The 23,583-nt window shown below is 36.7% G+C and overlaps 2 protein-coding genes across 3 annotated transcripts in view; one reads left to right on the forward strand and one right to left on the reverse strand.

Moving 5' to 3' along the window:
- Positions 1 to 23,583, reverse strand: part of EGFR (epidermal growth factor receptor) — a 205,442-nt gene that overhangs the window by 50,194 nt on the left and 131,665 nt on the right. For both annotated transcript variants that reach the window (XM_087713137.1, XM_087713136.1), the window contains exons 3-12: positions 15,569 to 15,746; positions 14,429 to 14,587; positions 11,553 to 11,621; positions 9,789 to 9,907; positions 8,699 to 8,840; positions 7,572 to 7,688; positions 4,459 to 4,585; positions 4,297 to 4,370; positions 2,801 to 2,891; positions 830 to 1,029 (exon numbers count right to left, since the gene is read on the reverse strand). In XM_087713137.1, the coding sequence (XP_087569263.1) occupies positions 830 to 1,029; positions 2,801 to 2,891; positions 4,297 to 4,370; positions 4,459 to 4,585; positions 7,572 to 7,688; positions 8,699 to 8,840; positions 9,789 to 9,907; positions 11,553 to 11,621; positions 14,429 to 14,587; positions 15,569 to 15,746 (1,276 nt within the window). The remainder of the gene's footprint in view (positions 1 to 829; positions 1,030 to 2,800; positions 2,892 to 4,296; positions 4,371 to 4,458; positions 4,586 to 7,571; positions 7,689 to 8,698; positions 8,841 to 9,788; positions 9,908 to 11,552; positions 11,622 to 14,428; positions 14,588 to 15,568; positions 15,747 to 23,583) is intronic.
- Positions 19,657 to 20,364, forward strand: LOC148045915 (uncharacterized). The gene has a single exon (XM_087712165.1). The coding sequence runs from the start codon at positions 19,657 to 19,659 to the stop codon at positions 20,362 to 20,364; it is 708 nt and encodes a 235-aa protein (XP_087568291.1).

The following is a 23,583-nucleotide window of genomic DNA, read 5'->3' on the forward strand; positions in this document are numbered from 1 at the left end:
TGCCTCTCCCACTGCACCTCCATCTCTGCCTGAGGCCTGGAGTGTCATGGAGCTCAGACCCACCTGCACTATGCAGCCTGTGGCCCAACAAAACATTTTGTGCACCGAAACAGCAGTTATGTCGGCAGCAACCCAATGAAAAATGGCAAAGCTTTAGAAAATGACTGTGTTATGATTGAAATACTGAAAGTTGGTGGTCACACTTTACACTAGCAAAACTATACTTGAGATGCTTCAGAGAAGAAAAAATGCTGAACTGATTTTTTGACTCAGTATTCCAACAAGCAATGTATTGCTCAACCAAGGCATAGGCACTGCTCACATAAACTTACTACAACCATATGAAAAAGCAATAGTGACAATTTGCTTTAATGATCTTAAAGTGGAAATCAACATAGAATGAGGTATATTTACTGGCCAATAGGATTGGCCAGCAAATAATTTGTTTTGCTGGATCAACTATAAGAACATTTGGGAGCTAGAATACAAACCACATTTATACCATTTACACTTATATATAGCTAATTGCTTACAGAATATATAAGTACTTTCCCAGTTTTACCAGCATGCCCGTAGATTCATAGAAGAAACCTCTGTCAGGACTTTGGCAAAATGATATGAGAATGCTGGCCGACCTGGCTTCTGCACATGTGCATGCATGCTTTAAAGGCCAGCAGAGGCGTTGAAGGAAGAATGTTTACACAGCTGAAATGTACAGATAAATGCATATACTAATATGATGAACCATGTGACCTGATTAATTTTAAGAATATAAACTGATTTTCAGAAATATATACCATTCATAGTTATATGAACCACATGCACTTACCACATTCACTTTCATTTCCATTTTTGCTTATTTGTATTTTTTGTTTTGGTGTTACAAAAAGTTTATTCCAATCCAATGTATTGCTGTAGCAAAGGTGTCTGTTTTTCAAAATGACTACATCTCCATCACTTATTTCCTTGAGAGACCGTAGTCCCAAAGATTTGATATTCAGGTTGATTACTGCAAGAGCGTATTGACCTCTAAGGTAGAAAGATTGGGAAATTATATCAAACAATTTATTTATTAAATTTAGAATGATACCTAACTCTGTAAGTGGGCCGTGTACAACAGAAAGTTTAATGACAATATTTGATCTGTTTCAACTAGATTTGTAAGTTAAAAGTAAAAGTAAAAGCCAAGATGAGAAATTAGCAGAGAACTTTGATCTCCTGGTACTTTTAGAGCTTCTAAGCCATTCCTTCTTGTTTCCTAGTCTGTAATGACAATTCAGAAATCAATATTACATTTTATACTTTCAAGTCCTGTCAGAAAGCAATTTGTTTCACTGGAGTTCTCCAACTTTCACATCAAACTCCAGATAGAAAAAAAAATAAGCTAGTAAAAGTTTCTAGAATCCAGTCTGCTATGAGTTAGGAGAAAGTGGAAATATTTCTGAAGGTGTTTTCAGTCAGTAAAACAACACAATTAGCATACAGAATCCAATATAGATTATGCAATATATACAGAATCCAATATAGATTATGCAATCCAATGTAGATTATCCAATATAGATTATGAACCATGTGACCTGATTAATTTTAAGAATATAAATCTATTTTTGTTTGGAAATTGCTTTAACATTCTGTTCCCAGGATGATAATAATCTACATCAGGGGTGTCAAACTCAATTTCATTGGGGGGCACATCAAGGCTGCGGTTGACTTTGGGCAGCTGGGAGGGCATGGCTGACTCACTGGGTGTAGCCAGCTGGACATAATGCACTGGCCGTGGCCAGATGGGTAGGCATGGCTAGCTTGATGCCACTCCTCAAATTGCTGGCATGCTTCCTCTTTGCATTGGGTAGACTGGGGCAAAGTGATGTGGGTAGACCTCTTTGGAATGGGTAGATTGGGCTGAAGCCACGCTGGACCAATGTTTCCTCTTCACAATGGGTACACTGGGTTGAAGCCATGCTGCCCTGATGTTTCTTCTTTGTATTGGGTAGACCAGACTGAAGCAATGCAGATAGACCAGGCAGACGTGACGCAGGTAGACTGGGCCGAAGAGACACAGCAGGCTCCTTACATTTTCTAGGACGGCACTGTGGACCAGATCCTACTACATCATGGGCTGCATCTGGCCCACCAGCCTTGAATTTGACACCCCTGATCTATATCAACTCCTCCCCACTTTGCAATTACATTTAAGCAATTTCAAATGCAGGTTTGAGCCCTGAAAAAAGGAAGAAAGGTTATAGTTTAGTTTATAGTTTATTGGAATTTGTAGGCCGCCCTTTTCCCTGAGGGGACTCAGGGCGGCTCACATAAACTAGGAGGGGGGGGGATACAGACAACAAAATAGAGACAAATACTAAAATGGTAAGCAACATACATTCATCATTCGGGAGGGGTCACGTTTAAACGTTTGTATGTCTACCATATTGTAGTTAACATTTTCCTCACTGCAACTGCAAACCTTCTTTTAAGAATAAACAACTTAAAATGAATAAACAACTTAAAATAAACAATATAAATGAAATGGGATCCTTGAGTCCTGCAGATTATTAAATCTGATGGACACTCTTCTAAACAGTAATTTTAATTTAAAAAAATCAGAAGAAAGAATGAATTAAACATTTCCAACCATCTTAAAAAAAAAGAAGAAATAGTGGCAGTAGTGCTGATGCATTCCACTGTAGTTTCTATTAATCTGCAAACTAGCAACTGATCTATGACAGAACAATGATCTGGTATTTTTAAAATATCACAACTCTACATAAGTACAAGTTTTATGGCATGCTGTTGTACTTACACCCGTTTTGTTCTACCTCGTATTACTTCCAGATTTTCAAAAATACTCAAATCAGTGACATTTTTAGGCCAAACCTGGATCAATAGAAACCCTAAAACAAACAAACAACATGTACAAAGTATTACTGACAAAAAAGAATGTCTTTTCTCTTTAGTTTTTACGAGAACATCAAAATGAATCATGACATTTCAGGAAGCTTCAGCACAGAGTTATTTTAAACCTTACTTTGTAAACAATTTACATGCAGGCAACTAAATCAGCTAAACAGTGTGAAGGCAGGGCTGTGGACTTAGCTGACTGAGCCATTACAGAAAACTCAATTCTCCTTAGCAACTCACCTTGGAAATGTGATCATTTTATAGAATACTCTTTCTTTTACTATATAAAATGGATGCCTAATATCTTGGAAAGAATCTTACATGGTAAGCATATTTTTTTAAAGGATAAATTGTTCCTTTATTTCTATAATTTTCCTAAGCCATCAAGAACATGTATATTTCTTGTCCATCAGTCTGGGAAGAACAAGTTAATAGACTACCGCACAACACCCCTCCCCCCTTGGCTATAGAAGTATAGTGGCCAAACTCTGAAATAGATGATCTACTACAAACAGGTGTTTCAAATGCATATTTCAAATGTAAAAAACATCTAAATACAGAAATGTTCAGGGGGCTCAATAGAGTATCTATTGAGGGTGATTTTCACAGTTGAGTAGAATGATTAAATCTAGAAAGTTTAACCAAATTTCTCACCATGAACATACATGAATATTTGACTAATGAAATTGTACTATTCCCGAGAGAACCACTCTGAAGCTACAATTAATCTAGAATGTAGTGGTGGAAGTAGTGGTGGGATGTTGTGGTACAGAGCCATTGTTTTGTGATAGGCTGCTAGTTGATTTCTGGTGCAATTCAAAGTAATGCTATCCATAGCACAGCTTACTTGTGAGCTTCTTCATATGCTTTCTTCATATGTTTCTGTCTGATCAGTGCGATCAGCTTTGGTGGGTCCTGCTAAGTAAGTCCTGTTGATTAAGCAATGTCTTCATAGGACTGAGGAAGTATGCCTTCTCAGTGATGATTCTTCTCCTGTGGAACGATTTATTCTACAGCAGAGCTGGCTGGAGAATTCTGGGAGTTGAAGTCCACAAGTCTTAAAGTTGCCAAGTTTGGGAATCACTGTTCTACAGCACCTGAAAATTCATGCTTCTCCCATCTTTTTGAATTTCCAAAAATGATTAAAGACCTAACCTAAAATTAGGATGGTAGTTGTACCTTTTGGGTTTTTTTGGTTCTGTTTTTATGGTCAGCTTTATTCTTTTATAAAAACACTGTGTCCTTTTAATTTTTTTAAATTAAATTTTAAACTACTTAAAACTTGCAGCAGTTGAAAAACCTTGAAATTAAATGAATAAAAATAACTGAATATTTAAAAGACCATCTATACAATATTGAAATTCATATAAATAAATAAATTTAAAACATTTTACTAACCTGTGATTTCTTTAACAGTTTTAAAAATACCCAATTTCCTTATATCCAAAGGAGGTGTTTTTGTGTATAGATCACTATAAAAGAATAATTGAATACTTGACTAATGAGGTAACATGTTTTTAGTACATTTTATGGTCAACATTTAATCAATCAGCAACTTACCCAAAAAAGGATGCATGCAGAAATGAGAGATCACCATTGATTGTGGTACAGTTCTTGAAATAATCAATATTGGATTCATTTACTGCAAGAACATCTTTCAGTTCACCTATTCCAATTCCACTGCACACTGAGAAAAAAGGAAAAATAGAATGTTAGGAATGCTTTCAAGGTATTTCATGTTGGATTAAGGATTAGAATCATGCCTAAGCAGCAACAAGGTACACAATTTGATTTAAACCCAAGAAAACAGGGATAAACAGCATTTGTAAGAAAATAATTTTATCATAGGATATCTTCCTTATTATGTTTTATTTAATTCATTGATAAAATATTTACCACTAATAAATCACCATAAAGACATATACTCTGTGTGTATGTGTGTGCTTGCGCACGTATGCATATGTGTATACATATACATATATTTTAGCTGGATACCTATGCTCTGCTATAAAACAATGTGATCGGGCTTGATAAATCAACACTTACAGCTTTAAAATTAATGAGTAGTTACGATTGGCCTCTCCTCTCCCATTCTTTCTCTGAGGCTTGCCCCACAGAAGCCTCTCCTCTCCTCTTCCCTTCTCTCCCACAGGCTTGACCTACAAAAGCCTCTCCTCTCCTATCCCCTTCTCTCCCTCAGGCTTGCCCCACAGAGGCCTCTCCTATCTTATCCCCTTCTTTCCCCAAGACTGGCCTCATTGTCTAAACTCCCAGTCTGCAGGCTGGATGAGTGATGTGTTGGCCACACCCACACCCAAGTGGCAGTTGGAACAAATTTTTTTTCAGGTTGGGAGGGGGAGTAGAAAGTCTAACTCTTTAGTATTGGAGCGTGTTAATATATAAATATTGTATTAGAAATACTAAATATCTGATGGTCATTTCGAAAAATCCTTTCTTAGCAAGCTCCTAGAAGTCCAGAGGAACATACATGCCAAATTTAAAGTTTGTAGACTTTATAGTTCTGAAGATTTTGTGATGAGTGATTTTGAAGATTTTGTGATGATTTGACATTTTATATTTATATAAAATATATATCCCCAGAGACAGGCAGGGTGAGTGAGTGAGTGAGTGAGTGAGTGAGTGAGTGAGCTTGTGTGTGTGTGTGTGTGTGTGTGTGTGTGTGTGTGTATGTGTGTGTGTGTGTGTGTGTGAGAGAGAGAGAGAGAGAGAGAGAGAGAGAGAGAGAGAGAGAGAGAGAGAGAGAGAGAGAGAGAGAGAGAGAGAGAGAGAGAGAGAGAGAGAGAGAGAGAGAATGTAGTCACATGTGGCCTACGTGGCCAGTGGGAGATGCCAGCTTATGGGAAGATGAGTGATTGTGAATGCTATGGAGAGTGAGAAACCTCTGCCAGTGCTGAGAGCCACAGTTAAAGTGCCATGGGAGCATTTCTCATCCCATTACCCACTGAATTGTTGTGTGAGTGGGTATGATCTGTTACTACATGTGTGAGTGGGTATGACTGGTAGAATTGTGGGGACACCCACATGGGAGAAAGAGAGATAGAACTTCACAACGTAGGTGGGACAAACAATTCAAGTGATGATGGATAGGAGTAGGAAAGCAAACATGACTGGAGGAGGAATTCTGGGAGCTGAAGTCCACAAGTCTTAAAGCTGTCAAGTTTGAACATCCCTGGGTTTTTTTCCCCTAAAAGTTAGGGGTGCAAGGATCTTGTAACTTGACAGCTTTAAGACTTGTGTGCTTTAAATGCCAGAGTACTGAGCCAACATTTTGGTTGCTAAGCAAGAGCGCTGTTAAGTTAATTTCACCACATTTTACAAGTTGGCCATGCCCACCCAGTCACATGACTGCCAAGCCACTCCCACCTGGTCACATGGCTGGCAAGTCACTCCCACCCGTTCACCTATAGAAGAGGTTCTAAAAATTTTTGAAGCCACCACTGGGCAAACCCCATATGGTCACATTCCTTAGTCATGTGATCACCATAGTCACAGTCCCACCAGTATCTTTGTTGACTTTGTTTGTTGGAAGTGAAGGTCACAAATGGTAGTAACGTGTTCACAGGACAGTGCAATGCTATTACTGCTAAGCATCTGAGTTGCAATGTCATTTGACTTGGGAGATATTGTGACAGCCACAACTACTCTTTATTCAGCACTATTGTTAAGTTTGAATAGTCACTGAATGAGTTCATCAAGGACTATCTGTAAATGATAGGAACAATTTGATTGTGAAATCAATAGGGGAAAGCCTCTTCTTTCTTATCTTCAAATGGGCAGTTAATAGTCATCTCTCAGGAATCCCTGACATTAGATTCTCTGTTGCAACACTTTTCATCCAGAACACAATTTTTCTGAGATTTGTTGGGCTGCCATCCACCCAGTGCTTGAAAATCTGGCTGTTCCCTAACCTTAGTTACACTGAATAATGAATCATATATTGTATTACTTAAAATGGCTGTTTCTTTTACCAGATTTTTTTAAATTTATTTTTTATTGTGCCCTGTCCAAATTAACCATGAGTTGGATGGCTTTACAAAAAATAATAATAATAAACTGATTTTGTACTGAGGATGGGTTTGATTGCCAAATGGCCCTGTCTAACATGATATGGACTTAACATCAATTTGCATGTTAATAGTAAGTATAATCAACATTTAGATTAAAGAAAAGAATATAAGTACTTCTGTTTCCACATGGAGACCATTTCTGAACTTTGTGCTTGAAGTGGAAAAGAATGAAACTTTGATTTGGGGTTTTACTGATTACACTGATAGATCCTTATAGAAATGTCTAGTTTATATTATTATGAAAAAACAAAAAGTTGTGATTTGATATTAATGCCTTATTTTGCTGCAACACAGAGAATCGGATGATCAATGCTTCTTTTTCCTAATCCTTCGTCACTTCTCTTCCCACTTTTCCTCCCCACTATTTTCCTATTTACTTTTGTATTTTGTATCTTATCTTATAACTCAATAAAAATGTTAAATTGATAAAATAAAAATTTAAAAACAGCTGCAGCTAACATAAATTTGGTAAAATAATTAAAGCTTCACAGACATCACATTAGGCATCATATTAATATGTAGAATGCCTAGTGTTAGTGGTAATCCTTCGAGTTGTTACATAATTTCATTTTCTACCCATCATACCTTTACTACAAGGACCATCACATTTTTTACACTTTCGAATGCCATTCTGCTCTACTTCTGTAGAGTCTGCATTACATGATCGGACACATGAGCCATGATCTGTTACTACATAATTATCTAGAAAAAAATTAAGAAAAGAGAGGGAAAACAGACAGACAGACATAAGAGAAAAAAGAAGACTTGTCACAGAATTTGTGTTATTTCCTTGGTTGATATATTTTTTATTTCCAGCCAAAACACATATTCTATCAAAAAAGTACACAAACATACTCTCCAAATCAACTATAAGCTTATCAATATAAATGGTATGCAATTTAAGTAAGTTTTAATATATTGAAATAAAATGGCAGATCAAATCTAAACTTCAGAATGGACTGATGTGCAAAAAAACCTTGCCAGTACTTTGAACAGCTGTGAGTATATTTTATAGCAGTAGCTTCTACATAGCACACCTTTGAAACATTTCAGTGAATTGCATATGTACTGTACATTAAAAGTGAAGAGAATTAAGATAGATAGAATAAGGTAGATTTGGAATGTGAACACCCTAGATAGATGCAATACTGAAATCAGTTTTACCATTTTTCAAAAGCGTTCTTATTCTAGAGGTAACTGAGAATCTACTTTTTCACCACAATGAAATTTCCTTCGCTACTCATATTTTCTAATTGAAAAACACCATATAGAAAGATTCCCATAAGATATTTGGAATTAAATTGTTGTGGAAGTTATACAAATTACATCTGTCAAAGAGCTGATTGTTCAGGTACTGACAGACTATTCACACACATTCCTTACATATGAACCCCTTACTATGAGATTTTCCCAAAATTCTTTTCTCCACTGAATGAAATCTCAAGAGTAAATTCTTATGGATGTATACGTTTATAAATAAACTTTCAAAACATACTCCAGTATTTCATTTATTTTTCACAAGTTCAGCACTGCATGCCTAGTATTATACTTCTGATGCTTCATTTTAGAATAGATAGATGAGCATATAGGAATAACATCTTGAGGTACAAATTTGGAGTTAATATGAAGCATTCCAAATGAAAGGTAGAAAGAAACTTAAATAGCTTTGTTAAATAGTATTTAACATAAATAATAATATTTATTTAACTTACGTGGACAGTTTTTTACACAAGTTGCTCCAAAACTGTACTTTCCTTCTGGGTTATCTTCCAACTGGTAAGTATAGGGATTGTATATTTGTAAAGCTGGACAAGACTCCTTGCAAGTTGCATCATCCGAAAACTTGCGACATGCCTATACAAAGGTGATCCAAATAATATACAAAAAAGAACCATCTTTTGTTTTAACAATGATGGGAAATGAAAGCAGTGGATTTAAAACAATTAGGTAAGATTAATATTCAGAGAATTAAATATTCCATCCATCCAAGCATTAGTGTAGACAGATAACTTTATTTTGGTCATTGATCGATAAAAATACATTCAATAAAACGTTACCCTTTAACAACAAGAACTATTGTAGGAAAGTTTACACATAATGTAGCAACATTTTGCTACTTTCAGAGAAATACATTTATTTGATGCAGTGGTGGGTTTCAAAAAATTTTGGAACCTCTTCTGTAGGTGTGGCCTGCTTTCCGGGTCCACTGGTGGAACCTCTTCTAACCGGTTCGATAGATTTGACAAACCGGTTCTACCGAATAGGTGCGAACTGGTAGGAACCCACCTCTGATTTGATGGTGTAACAGACAGTGCAAGTAAAAGCTATTGGTGTTCCAGAAATTTAAATAAAAGAGGAATAATCAACTGGTTATAAATATCCTTGTAGAATTGTTAATACAGAAGAACATGGGCTCTGTTTTCTATAGCATTCATTTCACAAGAGCAATAATTCATATGGGATTTTCCTATATTTCTCTTCCAGGACATATGTAGAGAGACCAAATAAAAAATGTAAATATAATTTGGGACTAACTAATAATAGCTAGATAATTATAACTAAAAGAAATGGCTACACTGTTGAAATACAACCTTATTGAATTTCTTGGAATACTTTAAGAATGAGACTAAAGCACAAAGTTTAATTTTTAATTTTATTATTTTTGTTATATTACTTTTTATTGCTTTATTCTCTATTTATTGTAGTTAATACCTGAAAAAGACATCTAAGTGCACTAATCTGATTTTTGATTTCCTTTTTTATATTGCTAAAATGCTATGCAAGTTTCTATAGCTTCCTTACCAAGCAGTCACTTTCTTTAGGACCTGTACATCCTGCTGCGCACTGAGTATGACAGCAGTCACTTGGCAATCTTCCCTTGCATCGACCTGAGCACTGTGCTGCACAGTCAATCTTAGTTACTGAAAGTTAAAAATACCACAAGTTAAACTACATCATATTTTACAAATAAAAATGTTTCAGAAAACACAAATATTATTTGATTGAATCACAGTTTAGTTACAGGTAGTCCTCAACTTGCAACCATTCATTTAGTGATCATTTGAAGTTACAATGGGATTGAAAAAAGTGATTTATAAGCATTTTTCAAACTTATGACCATTTAAGCATCCCCGATGGTCACCTGATCAAATATGCTTGGCACCTAATTCAAGTGATAACCTTTTCCACCTTTTGCCCTATCTTCATAAACTGTTTACATGAGAGAACAGAAGGGGAACTCATCAAATTTGCAGAGGACACCAAGCTGGCAGGAACAGCCAGTTTCCCAGAAGATGGAACATTGGGCCCTATCAACTAAAGTAAAATTAAATGTAGACAAAGCCAAATTTTACACTTAGGCAACAAAAACCAAATGTGCAGGTACAGATTAGATGGAACATTGTTCAAAAGCAGTAATTGCAAGAAGGATCTTGGAGTCCAAGTAGACAATCACTTAAATATGAGTCAGTAGTGTGCTGCAGCTGTCAAAAGAGCCAATGCAACTCTAGGCTATATTAACAGAGGGACAGAATCAAGCTCACATGAAGTATTAATAAGGCCTTGGTAAAACCACATTTGGAATGCTGCATCCAGTTTTGGTCACAATATAAAAAAAGTTGTTAAGACACTGGAAAGAGTGCAGAGAAGAACAACAAAGATGATTAGGAGGCTACAGGCTAAAATTTATGAAGAACAGTTGCAAGAATTGGGTATGTCTAGTTTAGTGAAAACGATGACTAAGGGTGACATGATAGCCGTGTTCCAATATCTGAAGGGCTGTCACAAAGTAGAGGGGGTCAATTTATTTTCCAAAGGACAGAAGACAAGACAAGAAGCAATGATTGGAAACTAACCAAAGGGAGAAGCAACTTAAAACTAAGGAGAAATATCCTGGCAGTGAGAATTATCAACCAGTGAAATGGCTTGCCTTCAGGATTTATGGTGCTCCAGCACTGGAGGCTTTTAAGAAGAGACTGGAAAAGCTATTTATCTGAAGTAGTGTAGGGTCTCCTGCTTGAGCAGGAGGTTAGACTAGAAGACTTCCAGGGTCTGTCCAATTATCTTTTTGACAAGCAAGGTCAATGGGAAAACCAGATTTATTTAACAGCTGTTTAAATAAACATTTTCAGTGATTCAGTTAACAGCTGTGGCAAGAAAAGTTGTAAAATGGGGCAAAATTCACTTAGCTGTCTCACTTAACAAAATAAATTTTGGACTCAATTGTGGTTATTAAGTCGAGGACTACCTGTACACTGTTTCTTTCTGAGGACTAGGAATCTAAAACCAATGGAAACAAGATTTACATTTTGCAGTTTGCAAAATGAGGCAAAACCAGCTGATTTTTATGGTATAAGAGAATAGCCAGAAGATATAAAAAGTCTACTTACCAGTAATTTACTTACACATTAAATTGCTATCCTATCCTATCCTATCCTATCCTATCCTATCCTATCCTATCCTATCCTATCTAACCCTACGCTATCCTACATTATCCTACCCTACCTTACTCTACCTTACCCTATACTATTTCAGCAGAAGGGGGGGGGAATCAATCTATGTTCTTACGTATTTGGCAATTCTCTTCACCAGGACCCCAGCAATGCTCTCTTGTGCAATTCGGATGACAAGGAGAACCTAAGAGAAAAAATACAGAATGTCTCTGAACATTATAAATGTATTCTTGCTATTTTTATGGAAAGCTCAAATTTTATAGGAATTTTTTTAGCAAGTCAATAACAGTTGTCAGAAGCCACATTCTTGGCATTATGAATCCCAAACCCAATATTTTACCAATTGCCAAATTTTTCCATGCTTAGCTTTCATGTGTATTATTACTTGCATCCAAATAATCAGTGATGTCAGGTTTACTAATAGTTGAAAACTGTGCCCTTTAAATAAAATTATTTACTTATCAATACTACTTATTAAAAATTATTTATATGCTCTGAAATAAAGCTGACTACTGATTCCTAAGGGTAGGAATGAGTATCAGCAAAATAAATGAAACTTTATGTCAATGAAACAAATACATTTTGGGAGGATTTTTCCTTCCAAATTTAAGATATAATTACATTTCTTTATAAAGAAATCAAATCATTTTAGTGTTATGCTACTGGGAATTCTGGGCGTGGTAACCATAATACAATTTGGGATAGTTAGCAATTATATTTCATGAATTATTCTATATTATTAAGTATAAAAATAACTTTAACTTTCTGATTTACTATTTCTATATGCAAAGTTGCTAATGAGCAAAAATGAGAACTGTGATTTTATTTTTTATTATTTAGTGTATAAGGAGAAGATGACAGAAGAGAAGTAAAACATATATGCATAGTCTACATAATTATATATAAAACTTCTATGAGGATAGTGTAGTGGACTCATAACTGGATTGAGTTATTCAATTCAGCAATCCAGGTAATCATCTCTGTCACTGCTTCATGCAGATCTTCTAGTGAACCAGAGAACATATCTCATGGACAATCTTGCACAATATGCTTAATAGTTTGCATATCGACAGCACAATCCAACAAGAGAATCTTTCCATCCTATTGATACAGAGCAGGGGAACGTCTTCCAGCATCATACCTAATCCTGTTCAATTTCATCCAAACAGAGCGAAGCAGATTAAAACAAGGTTGTTTGGTAGAGGAATCATTAATGTCAATAAAGGAGAATATTTGTAGCTCAGGGTTGAAATTAGGGGTGCTCGATGCTCTCTGAGCTTTCTTGCAGACATTTCATTACTGAATTTTTAAACTAGCACTGATGATGTTACCTGGTTTCAGTAATGAAATAAAACAACCAACCTCAGAGAGCACCAAATATCACTGATGGTCAGGCAACAAGAAGGTACCTTGGACCATTCCTCTGTCCAGGAGTTCCCGAATGAGATCCAATATGCCAGAAATGATACACATTGTCTGATGGAGTTGGACATCAACCATGTGGAAGTGGGCTATATTAAGTTACACAAGTTGGCACAATATTCAGCTGTGGAATAAACCAAAGTCAAGGTTGCTGTTCATAGAGTGCTAGCATCAGCACCTAGGATGTTTTAGTCCGTACTGTGGTACAAATACCACATTCAAATCATAGTATAAAAGTCTATTGTGAGAATCATGGTAACTCCTGGTCTTCTACACTTTGCCCTTTCTTTAGAGCACAAAAGGTGATTTAAGAGGAGGAGCATAACCCAAACAATGTGAGGTGAAAAATTCCAGTAGCAGCAGTAGAATTTTTAACAGCACAAAGAGGAATTGTGATGATGTCAATATTTAACACAGAATTTGCATAGTGGTTGTTTTTTTTAAAAAATGATGATACATAGGAAAAATATTGTTTTGAAATCATTTAGTGTAGAGAAGAAAATAAATAATTAATAGACTTTATACAGTATGTTTTAAAATAACTAGCATTTTAGGTCAAGATCTGAACTTCATGTCAATTTTTGACTTGCATCTCTATCCCAACAAAATAAAGAAAAAAATTGAATTTGATGATTTGTCAAAACATACAGTTTTGATTTGAAAAATAAAAGATCAGTGAAACAGAAACAATGCATGAATAAATCATAATCATGTTTAATAGAGTTCAGGATTATTTGCTGTGGCTGTCTCGCCATGGCCATCTTGTCTGGCTGTGGCTGATTTGGCCCTGACAACTCCCATGGGACAACTCACTGTGGGACAATTAGACATAGGATAACTCAACATGAGATAGCTGTACTGTTATCTGCCACTGTTTCTTTGACATTATTTTAATTCTTGTCATTCACAGTTCATTTTGTCATTCCTTTAGCGTGCTTTCTGTAATGATTCTACTCCACCATTTCTTCATTATCATTTAAAAAATGCTAATGGAGACACAAAATGAAATGTAAATGACAAAAATTAAAATAATGTTGAAGAAACAGTTACAGATAACAGTATAAATATTTCACATTGAATTATCCTGCATTGAATTGTCCTCCCAGTGAGTTGTCACGTGGCAGTTGACTATGTCGAGTTGGTCAGGCTGAGCCGGCTACAGCAAGACGACTACAGTGAGCTGGCCACAGCAATTTGTCTCATTCTGTGTTTAATATAGTAATTATAATAATTAATACTTATTCATTAACTTATTCATTAATTAATTTGAATCCATGCTCAAATGCTGCCAAAGTTTGCCAGAGGTAGTATAATGTGCACAAAAATACACACATGCATGATATACACACACACAAACACACCCATCCACAGTAATATATTTTATATGCAATAAAAATATTGCACAGTATATACTAAATATAGTTTCAAAAGGCAAATAAATCACTAAATAAATAACTCTTTAAAAAGAGTTTATTTATTTTCTATTGGGCAAACACTTATTATTATTATAAAGTTACATGAAATAAATCCTGCATTGTTTCTTTAGAATTATATGTCTCCTCTACTTACAGGATATGTGAGAGTCTATTGACCCCCTTGTTTTTTCACTGGTGTCAAACTGTACAAAACTCTGAAAATTATTTTTATCAAAAATGTCATCCCACAGAACATTTTCCATGTTGCAGAGATAAGGGTTACTCCTGAACTTTACTCCTCCATTTAGAATTTCTGCCAAAAGAAATTAGGATAAAGACACAGATTATTACACATGGTTTGATTTTCATATTTTAAAAATTACACAAGTATAATCATTTCCATTTATTTTGATGAAATATCATTCATGAGATAGCAGAATCCAATTAATAATTAATAAATTTTAAATGTATAAAGAATGTAGAAAATACAAAAAATACTAAAAGTAAGCAAATACACATACCCTGTTTCCCCGAAAATAAGACCTCCCCGGATAATAAACCCAATCGGGCTTTTGAGTGAATGCACTAAAATAAGCCCTCCTCCCAAAATAAGCCCTCCCTGAAAATATTGCAACACAGCAGCAGCCATGAGGTGACCACCCTCACTGCCTCCTGCTGTCTCTAAGACCTCCTGCTGCCAAAATAAAACCTTCTGTTTCTGAGTATCGAATCATAGGTGTAGCCCAGGTATTTATGGCTTTTATGATGTTTCCTCCACTCAATTTGGACTTTAATATCTTGCGAATTCATCAAATGTACTTGGCTGAAGTTAATTCCTTGACTTTATTATGCATTAAGTCAGAGGCCTCTAAAATCCCCAAGTACTTGTAGCCTTCTTCTGGTTTTACTGCCTTTATCATTTCTTCATTCTCAAATTTTATTCCATCATCTTCTATGACGTTGCCTGCTTTGGTTGCCATTGTTGCACATTTGTCAATTCCAAACTGTCTTCTCCTCTTCCTCTTTCTCTTCCTCCTCCTCCTCCTCCTCCTCCTCCTCTTCTTCTTTTTCCTCCTCCTCCTCCTCCTCCTCCTCCTCCTCCTCCTCCTCTTCTTCAAAAATAAGGCAAAGTGCTTATTTCAGAGGTCAAAAGAAAGTAAGACCCTGTCTTATTTTTGGGGAAACACGGTACAAATTTACCATATACTGTATGTATATTTTTATTAATATAATTATATAATTAATAATATAAGCATTTGTTAAATTTTTATTCTTTTCCTTCTAAATTTCTCACCTGTCAAGTGTCTTAATGGAAGCTCTTCAAGTCCCTTTGTACCATTGTGATTTAATAAAATTGCTAGCGCAGCATTTTCATAAAGTGTGTTCCCTCGTATTATCTGGAGATTCTCCAAAGGAATAGTTTTCACTGCATTCATTGCTATAACCACATAGCCAGCCACTTCTTGTATACTCTGGAAGATATGGAAGACAAACGTATGCAAAATATAGAGATGGAGACTAAAGCAAATTCTTTTCTTTTACCTTATATTTGCTAAGTATATTTAGGAGAAACACCTCCCTCAAATATGTAATATGCAAATTAAGTAACTTCCATATACTATTCATAAATTCAAAATAGCTCATTATTAAGACTTACAAAGATAAATTCCAGAAATATAAGATAATGTTTATCTCTTTTGTTTATATAGCTGGTATTCAAGATATAATAAAGTTAAAACAGCAAATAATCTTACAGAAATAAAAGACAATTAAAGACATAAATTTTGAGAGACCTACATTTAAATAACCAAATGTATTAAACCAATGTGTACATTGTTCCAGTTCCTGGAGGAAATGCTAGTCTTCCAAGTCTTAAAAAGAGCAGGCTGTGTTGGGGACATCTGGAGCAGGGCAATTGAAATGGGAAATAGCATTCCATTCCAAATCTCCGTGGTGCCACAAATGGTATTAAATTATAGGACCCGAAAAATGCCACATTATTAAAAGGCATAGATATTTGGAAATAGATGAGCTGCAAAGACACAAAGGGCTTTTATCTAGATTGTATTTGCACATAAGAAAACCAGTTCATCTTTATTCCTTCCTGTTCCAACTCTTGCATAGATTTAAGTTCACCCTCTGCATTCAATATTTCACCATATCTAACTGTTTGTTCCTTTTTGTATATTATTGAGTATGAAAAGGCTTCAATGGTTGATAGCCAGACTGGAATTTTTAGATAGTATTGTCTTTTAGTCTTCTCCCAATTTAGTAGCAAAGCCTCCCATAGATAGTGTCTTCTAAAATACCCCTTGATTTGATTCCCTTGTACCATAAAAAGGCATGCCATCCCAGCAATAGATCATGTCCTTCAACAGTCAATAATCTAGTGTTCCTTAATGTTATCCATTCTTTAACCCACATCAATCTTGCTGCCTGGTAATATAATTTCCAGTTGGGAAGGCCCAGTCCGGCCTCTTGTTCTTGCATCTTGTAACAGTTTTAGTTCTATTCTTGCTTTTTCCCCCTGCCATATGTACTTCAACACTATTTTATTTAAGTCATTGAAGTATTCCTTCCCTAGTCTAATTGGAATTGTCTGGAACAGATACAAGATTCTAGGTAAAATGTTCATTTTAATTGTAGATATTCTCCCTATCATTGATAATTGTAAATTTTCCAATTTCTTCAGGTCAATTGCAATCTGCTGTTTAAGCTTATAGTAATTGTTCTCTTAAGAGCACTACATCTTGCTGTTAAGTATATCCCCAAGTATTTAACCTTATTCTTAACCTGCATCTCCAAAGTTCTTGCCAGTTCTTCCTTTTGTCTTGTTGATATATTCTTTGTCAAGATCTTCATTTTATCTTTATTTATTTTCAGTCCAGCTACTTTTCCATATTCCTCTATTTTTTATATCAGCTTAGGTCCTGTTTCTAATGGATCCTCTAGGATGAAAACCAAATCATCTTCGAATGCTTGTAGCTTATATTCTTCCTTTTTGATTCTCATTCCTTTAATTTCTTTTCCTTCTCTGATGTTTCTATTTAAAACTTCTAATATTAAGACAAAAAGTAAAGGTGATAGTGGGCAGTCTTGTCTCATCCATTTCTTTATTTCAATGGACTCTGTCAGGTCTCCATTAATCATTATCTTAGCTGTTTATTTATGGTATATAGTTTGTATGGCTTGAGTAAATTTCTCACCAAAACCCATCTGTTCCAATTGTGACAACATAAAACACCAATTAACGTTATCAAATGCCTTCTGTGCATCCAAGAACATCAAAGCCAATTGTTTTTCGGGATGCGCCTCATAATATTCCAAAGTATCTAAAATTATTCTCATATTATCTTTAATTTGTTTCTTTGATAGAAACCCATTTTGATCAGGATGAATAAAATTATTTAAATATTTTTTAAGTCGTTCTGCCAATATTGACACAAACAACTTATAGTCTGAATTTAACAGGGAAATCGGTCTGTAATTCTTAATTTGTAGTAAATCGGCCTCCTCTTTTGGCAAAAGTGTAATATATGCTTCAGACCATGATTTGGGTATCCTTTTCTCTGACATCACCTCATTCATAACTTCTAACAATGGAAGAGACAACGATTCCTGCAGGGTCTTATAAAGTTCCACTGGTAGCTCATCCGGGCCTGGGGCCTTCCCATTCTTTTGTTTTTTAAGTGCTTTGGTTAGCTCCATCATAGTTATTTTGCCTTCTAGCATTGTTACAGTTTCTTTGGGTATCTGGGATAGCTTGGCTTCCTGTAAATATTGTTTCACACCTGCCTCTTCTGTGTTCTCTTGATCATATAGTTTACCATAGTAGTCTTATATAATCTTTTTCTTCTCTTCATTCCCATAACAGGTTTAACCGTGATCATCTGTTAACTGCAGTATTTTCTTTGATTTTCTCTCTTTTCTCAGTTTATATGCCAACCATCTATCTGGTTTGTTTGCATTTTCAAAATAATTCTGTTTAGCACCCCTAATTTTTTGAGCTAATTCCTCCTTTTCCATTAACCTCATTCGGTTTTTAATCGTGTCCATTTTTACTTTGATATCCTTCTTTTGTGGGGATTTCCTTAATTCTTTTTCAAGTATTTGTCTTTTTTATGTTTCTCTTCCTTGTATAGTCAATTATCAAGCCTATGGTATAAGCCTTCATTGTATCCCAGAGGTTCTGTATTGATGTATCTTCTTTTCTATTTTCTTTGAAGAAGAAGCTCAATTCCTTTTTCATTTTCTATACAGTCTTTCTCTTTTGATATAGAATTATTTAACATCCACTTAGATCTTTTTCTTTGTCCTTTCCATTTAATTGTCATTGGATTGTGGTCTGCCCAAGTACTTGTTTCAATCTCAATTTCCTGTATATTACAAACCAATTCAGTTGTTACCCATATCATATCGATTCTGGAATGGGATAAATGTCTATTTGAGTAAAAAGTATATTGTTTTTAAGTGAGGTTTCTCTCTCTCCAAACATCTTTTAAACCTATTTCATTGATCATTAAAAAAAAAAAAGATATGGGGAGGACTTTCGGTGGCACTGTAGGCGTTGAAGGACATTCCTGTGGGAACGCCAGCCCTGTGATCGCGTTTAAGCTGCTAGAACAGCGTAAATCAACTGTCAAGTGGCTTGAAAACTCTCACCTCAGGAAAAGAGGGGGAGGTGAGCAGCCAGGCAAGGGTAGAGCTCCCCATAGACCCCCAGGAGCAATTCTGGGGCTCAAAGGGTGAGAGCCTCCCAGCAGCCTGACAAAGCTCTGCATCCTGGGATGCTTCTGCTGTAGCAGAACAAAACACCACGACCATCCCTGCAATCAATGTTTTAATCTACATTTGAATAAGAAGCAGGCAGAGCAAAGACAGGAGTGATTATAACTGCAAGTACAAACTTTATCTCTGATGCAGTATCACTTCCTTCTGTGAAGATTGAGGAGAACAAAGGGTAATAAAGATGGCATCTGGAAATCAAAGGGTGTGATGAAAGTGAAACAAAAGGAAAGTATTTATTAAGTTCTTGTTAACATCGTTAAAAGAATCAAGAGCTCAAGATTAAAGAAAACAGAATTGGTTTACTAATAAATTATAAGATCTAACAAGTTTGGGGATTAAGTGGACTTTTTGGACTCAATAATTTGGCTGTTAGAAAGTGTGAGTTGAGTATTCGGAAATGGCTTCAAAACAAATAAAAATAAGTGCCTCTAAGAGTGCTGGAAGTCTCCCAGCCCAGCCACCTAAATTGCAGTCTTTATTACCTTTAGCAGATACACAACAGTGACATTTGAAGCCCTCCAAGGCGTTTTAAAGGCACAAGCCTCACTTTTGCAAGAAAAAATTACAACTGCCCTTAAAGATGCGTCTGACGAAATGTCTGAAATTAAGGACTTAATTCAAACCCGCAATCAACAAATAAGAGAGGATATAGTGGATGCATTTAAGGGTTTGTTTGGTTATGTAACATCACTGGAGGATAGGGTGGAAGAAATTATTCAGTCTAATGTGAATTTGGAGAACAAAGTTGATGAGGTTCAAATCAAGATTGAAAAACCAGAGGCAGAAGTTACAATGATACAATACAGAGCGATGGAATTTGCTTTGAGAATAAGAGGCCTGAAAGAAAATAACCAAGAAAATTTGAAAGAAACTTTTGCAGAAGCTTTCGCTCAGTTAATTGGTGAACCAAAAGCAGAATATGATTGGCAGATTGAAAAAAATTATCGTGTTAATTCATGGATTGCGAGACAGAGACAACTACCAAGAGATATTGTAATCTACTTTGTTACCAGGAAAGCAAGGAATGGAATATTACAAGCGACTTACGAAAGCAAACTACAAGTGGCAGAACAGGAGGTGGCAGTACTGAAGGAAATTCCCCCTAAAATGTTGAGATCCAGAAAGGATTATGCCTTCCTAGTTGATGAACTTAGAAATCGCCAGATACAGTATAGATGGGAGGCTCCAGACGGATTGGTGGTGAATTACTTAGAAGAAAGATATCATCTTAATTCAGTTTGGAAGGCAAAAGATTTTTACAGTAATGTACTAAAGACTGGATACCCACCATCTCCAGGATAAATCAAAAAGAAGAATCAGAAAAATTAACAGGGTGTGAGATAGTAAAAAAGGTTATATACTTAGGAGTTTATATTACAATTTTAAATGGGAAATTACATGTATAATTATGAACCATTATGGCACAAAATATAGATAGAAATGAATAAATGGGAGAAATTACAATATGCTGGGAAGGATAACAGTAGTAAAAATGAACGTCTTGCTTAAGTTTTTATTTCTTCTTCAAATGATACCAATATTTTAAAAAGATGCAAATATGGAAGAATGGTAGAAAGGTATTGATAACTTTCTTTAATAATGATGGAAACATGGGAAAAGATTTGGGTAAAAAATGTAAAATTTATGCAAGCTTAAAACTTGATAGAGAGTTTTTATAAGATGTTTTATAGATGGTATTTAGATCCTAAAAAGTTAGCTTGTATGTATCCGAATTTATAATTTAAATGTTGGAGATGTGATTGTGTTGATGTTATGTATTATCATGTACGGTGGATTTGTAAAAAAGCTAAAGCATTTTGGATAAAAATATGGTGGATTATTTAAAATATTTTTTAAAAGAGGATAAAGTTCACTCCTCAGTTGTTTTTGCTAGGTATAATTACAGACTGTACAGTTATAGAGACTAATTTGATTCTGAATTTAATAACGACAACAAGATTGCTGGAAGAAGGAAGAATTGCTTATTATTCAAGAATGGACGTTAAAAGTAGTATACTTAGCAGAGATGGCTAAAATTTCAGCATATTGGAAAGATTATTCAGCTGAGAAATAAAGGTTGGAATGGAGAAGATGGATTGACTGCATTCAAAATAAACATTGGACTAAGGAACTTCAATTAGCGTATGAATGAACAAGGAATGTTATAATTTATCTAAATTTAGCTTAATAAAAGGGGAGTTAAAGTGCAAGAGGGAGGTAAGATGTTATAGTTAGTTAACTTATGTTAGTGTATGATTGTTAAATGTTTATACCCTGTATTTTGCTCTGGGAAGTTGGGGGAGGGAGGGTTGGAGGGGTGGCAGCGTTGGGGTGGAGGGAGGGAAGGGGAAATATCTGTAAAATGTATTAAAACTTTTCAATAAAAAAAACTTCCTCAGCATTGGAAAAGGCACATAGTGACTGTCAAAAAAGATCAAGCTGTTGAGAAAGGCTGGAAGTAAAAAAAAGATTTGGGGAGTAACTTTCTATTTAACTTTGTTGTTTTTTGTGTAGTCCATATTCTTGTCTACAATTCCGTTGAAATCTCCCATCATGCAAATACTTGTGTAATCCAAATCAATTATTTTCCTGTGTAGTATTCTGTAAAATTCATCTTGTTTATCATTAGGTGCATAAATTGCTATTAAAAGTATTTTCTTATTATTATCCATAATTTCCACTATTAAAATTCTTCCATCATCATCTGTATAGATTTGTTCCACTGGGATTGTATCTTTAATATAAAAGATCACTCCTCTTTTCTTGCAACTTGAGGTTTGAGGTTTGAGGTTTTATTGGGATTTATATGCCGCCCTTTTCCCTGAGGGGACTCAGGGCGGCTTACAACCACAGGGGAGGGGAAGTGCAAGGTCAAACAAAACAATTGGTGAACAAAAGAAAATTAATAAAACACAACTTTCATTCAGCAATCAAACACTCGGGCGGGTGATTGGAAACCTATTCCCAGGCCTGCTGGGAGAGCCAGATCTTGAGGGCTGCGCGGAAGGTCTGGATTGTGGTGAGGGTGCGGATCTCCATGGGGAGCTCGTTCCATAGGGTCGGGGCAGCAACAGAGAAGGCTCTCCTCCGTGTGGTCGCCAGTCGGCATTGACTGGCTGATGGGATTCGGAGGAGGCCTAGTCTGTGCGATCTAATTGGTCGGTTTAGGGAGGTAATCGGCAGAAGGCGGTCTCTCAAGTACCCAGATCCACTACCATGGAGTGCTTTAAAGGTGGTCATTAGTATCCTGAAGCGCACCCGGAGACCAACAGGTAGCCAGTGCAGCTCGCGGAGGACAGGTGTAACGTGGGCGAACCGAGGTGCGCCCACTATCACTCGCGCGGCTGCATTTTGGACTAGCTGTAGTCGCCGGATGCACTTCAGGGGCAACCCCATGTAGAGCCCATTGCAGTATTCCAGTCTAGAGATCACGAGGGCTCGAGTGACTGTTGTGAGGGCCCCCCGATCTAGGTAGGGCCGCAACTGGCGGACCAGGCGAACCTGGGCAAATGCCCCCCTGGTCACAGCTGACAGCTGATGGTCAAAAGTCAGCTGTGGATCCAGGAGGACTCCTAAGTTGCGGACCCTATCTGAGGGGTATAAAATTTGACCCCCCCAGCCTAAGCGTTGGTGTATTAGCCAAATTATTGGGGGGGAAACACAACAGCCACTCGGTTTTATCCGGGTTGAGCACCAGTTTGTTAGCACTCATCCAGTTCTTAACGGCCTCCAGACCCTGGTTCATCACGTCCACCGCTTCATTGAGTTGGCACGGGGCGGACAGATACAATTGCGTATCGTCCGCGTATTGGTGGTATTTTATCCCGTGCCTCCGAATGATCTCGCCCAGCGGTTTCATGTATATGTTAAATAGTAGGGGGGATAAGACCGAACCCTGGGGTACCCCACATGTTAGGGGCCTCAGGGACGATCTCTGCCCCCCGACTAACACCGACTGCGACCTGTCCGAGAGGTAGGAGGAGAACCACCGCAGAACAGTGCCTCCCACTCCCACCTCCCGCAGTCGTCGCAGAAGGATACCATGGTCGATGGTATCGAAAGCCGCTGAGAGGTCAAGGAGAACCAGGATGGACGCATAGCCTCCATCTCTGGCCCTCCAGAGATCATCGGTCAATGCGACCAAAGCGGTTTCTGTGCTGTAACCAGGTCTGAAGCCGGACTGGAAGGGGTCAAGATAGCTAGCTTCCTCCAAGGCCCGTCGAAGCTGAAAGGCCACCACCTTCTCAACAACCTTCCCGATAAAGGGAAGGTTGGAGACAGGACGAAAGTTGTTTAAGATGGCTGGATCTAACGATGGTTTCTTTAGGAGGGGTCTCACCACCGCCGTTTTGAGTACGGCGGGGAAGTGCCCCTCCCGAAGAGAGGCGGTGACAACCGCCTGGATCCAGCCATGTGTCACCTCCCTGCTGTTAGCCACCAGCCAGGAGGGACACGGGTCCAGAATACAAGTGGAGGCACTTACAGCTCGGATGGCCTTGTCCACATCCCCAGAGGCAACTT

This window comes from Thamnophis sirtalis, unplaced genomic scaffold (assembly GCF_051295495.1).
Source record: "Thamnophis sirtalis isolate CommonGarterSnake01/CBP01778 unplaced genomic scaffold, rThaSir2_p1.2 scaffold_4, whole genome shotgun sequence".
Classification (NCBI taxonomy): domain Eukaryota; kingdom Metazoa; phylum Chordata; class Lepidosauria; order Squamata; family Natricidae; genus Thamnophis; species Thamnophis sirtalis.

Bases quoted from the DNA above. Each gene is read 5' to 3' on its own strand.
- LOC148045915 (XM_087712165.1), top strand. From the start codon at position 19,657: ATGTCTGAAATTAAGGACTTAATTCAAACCCGCAATCAACAAATAAGA.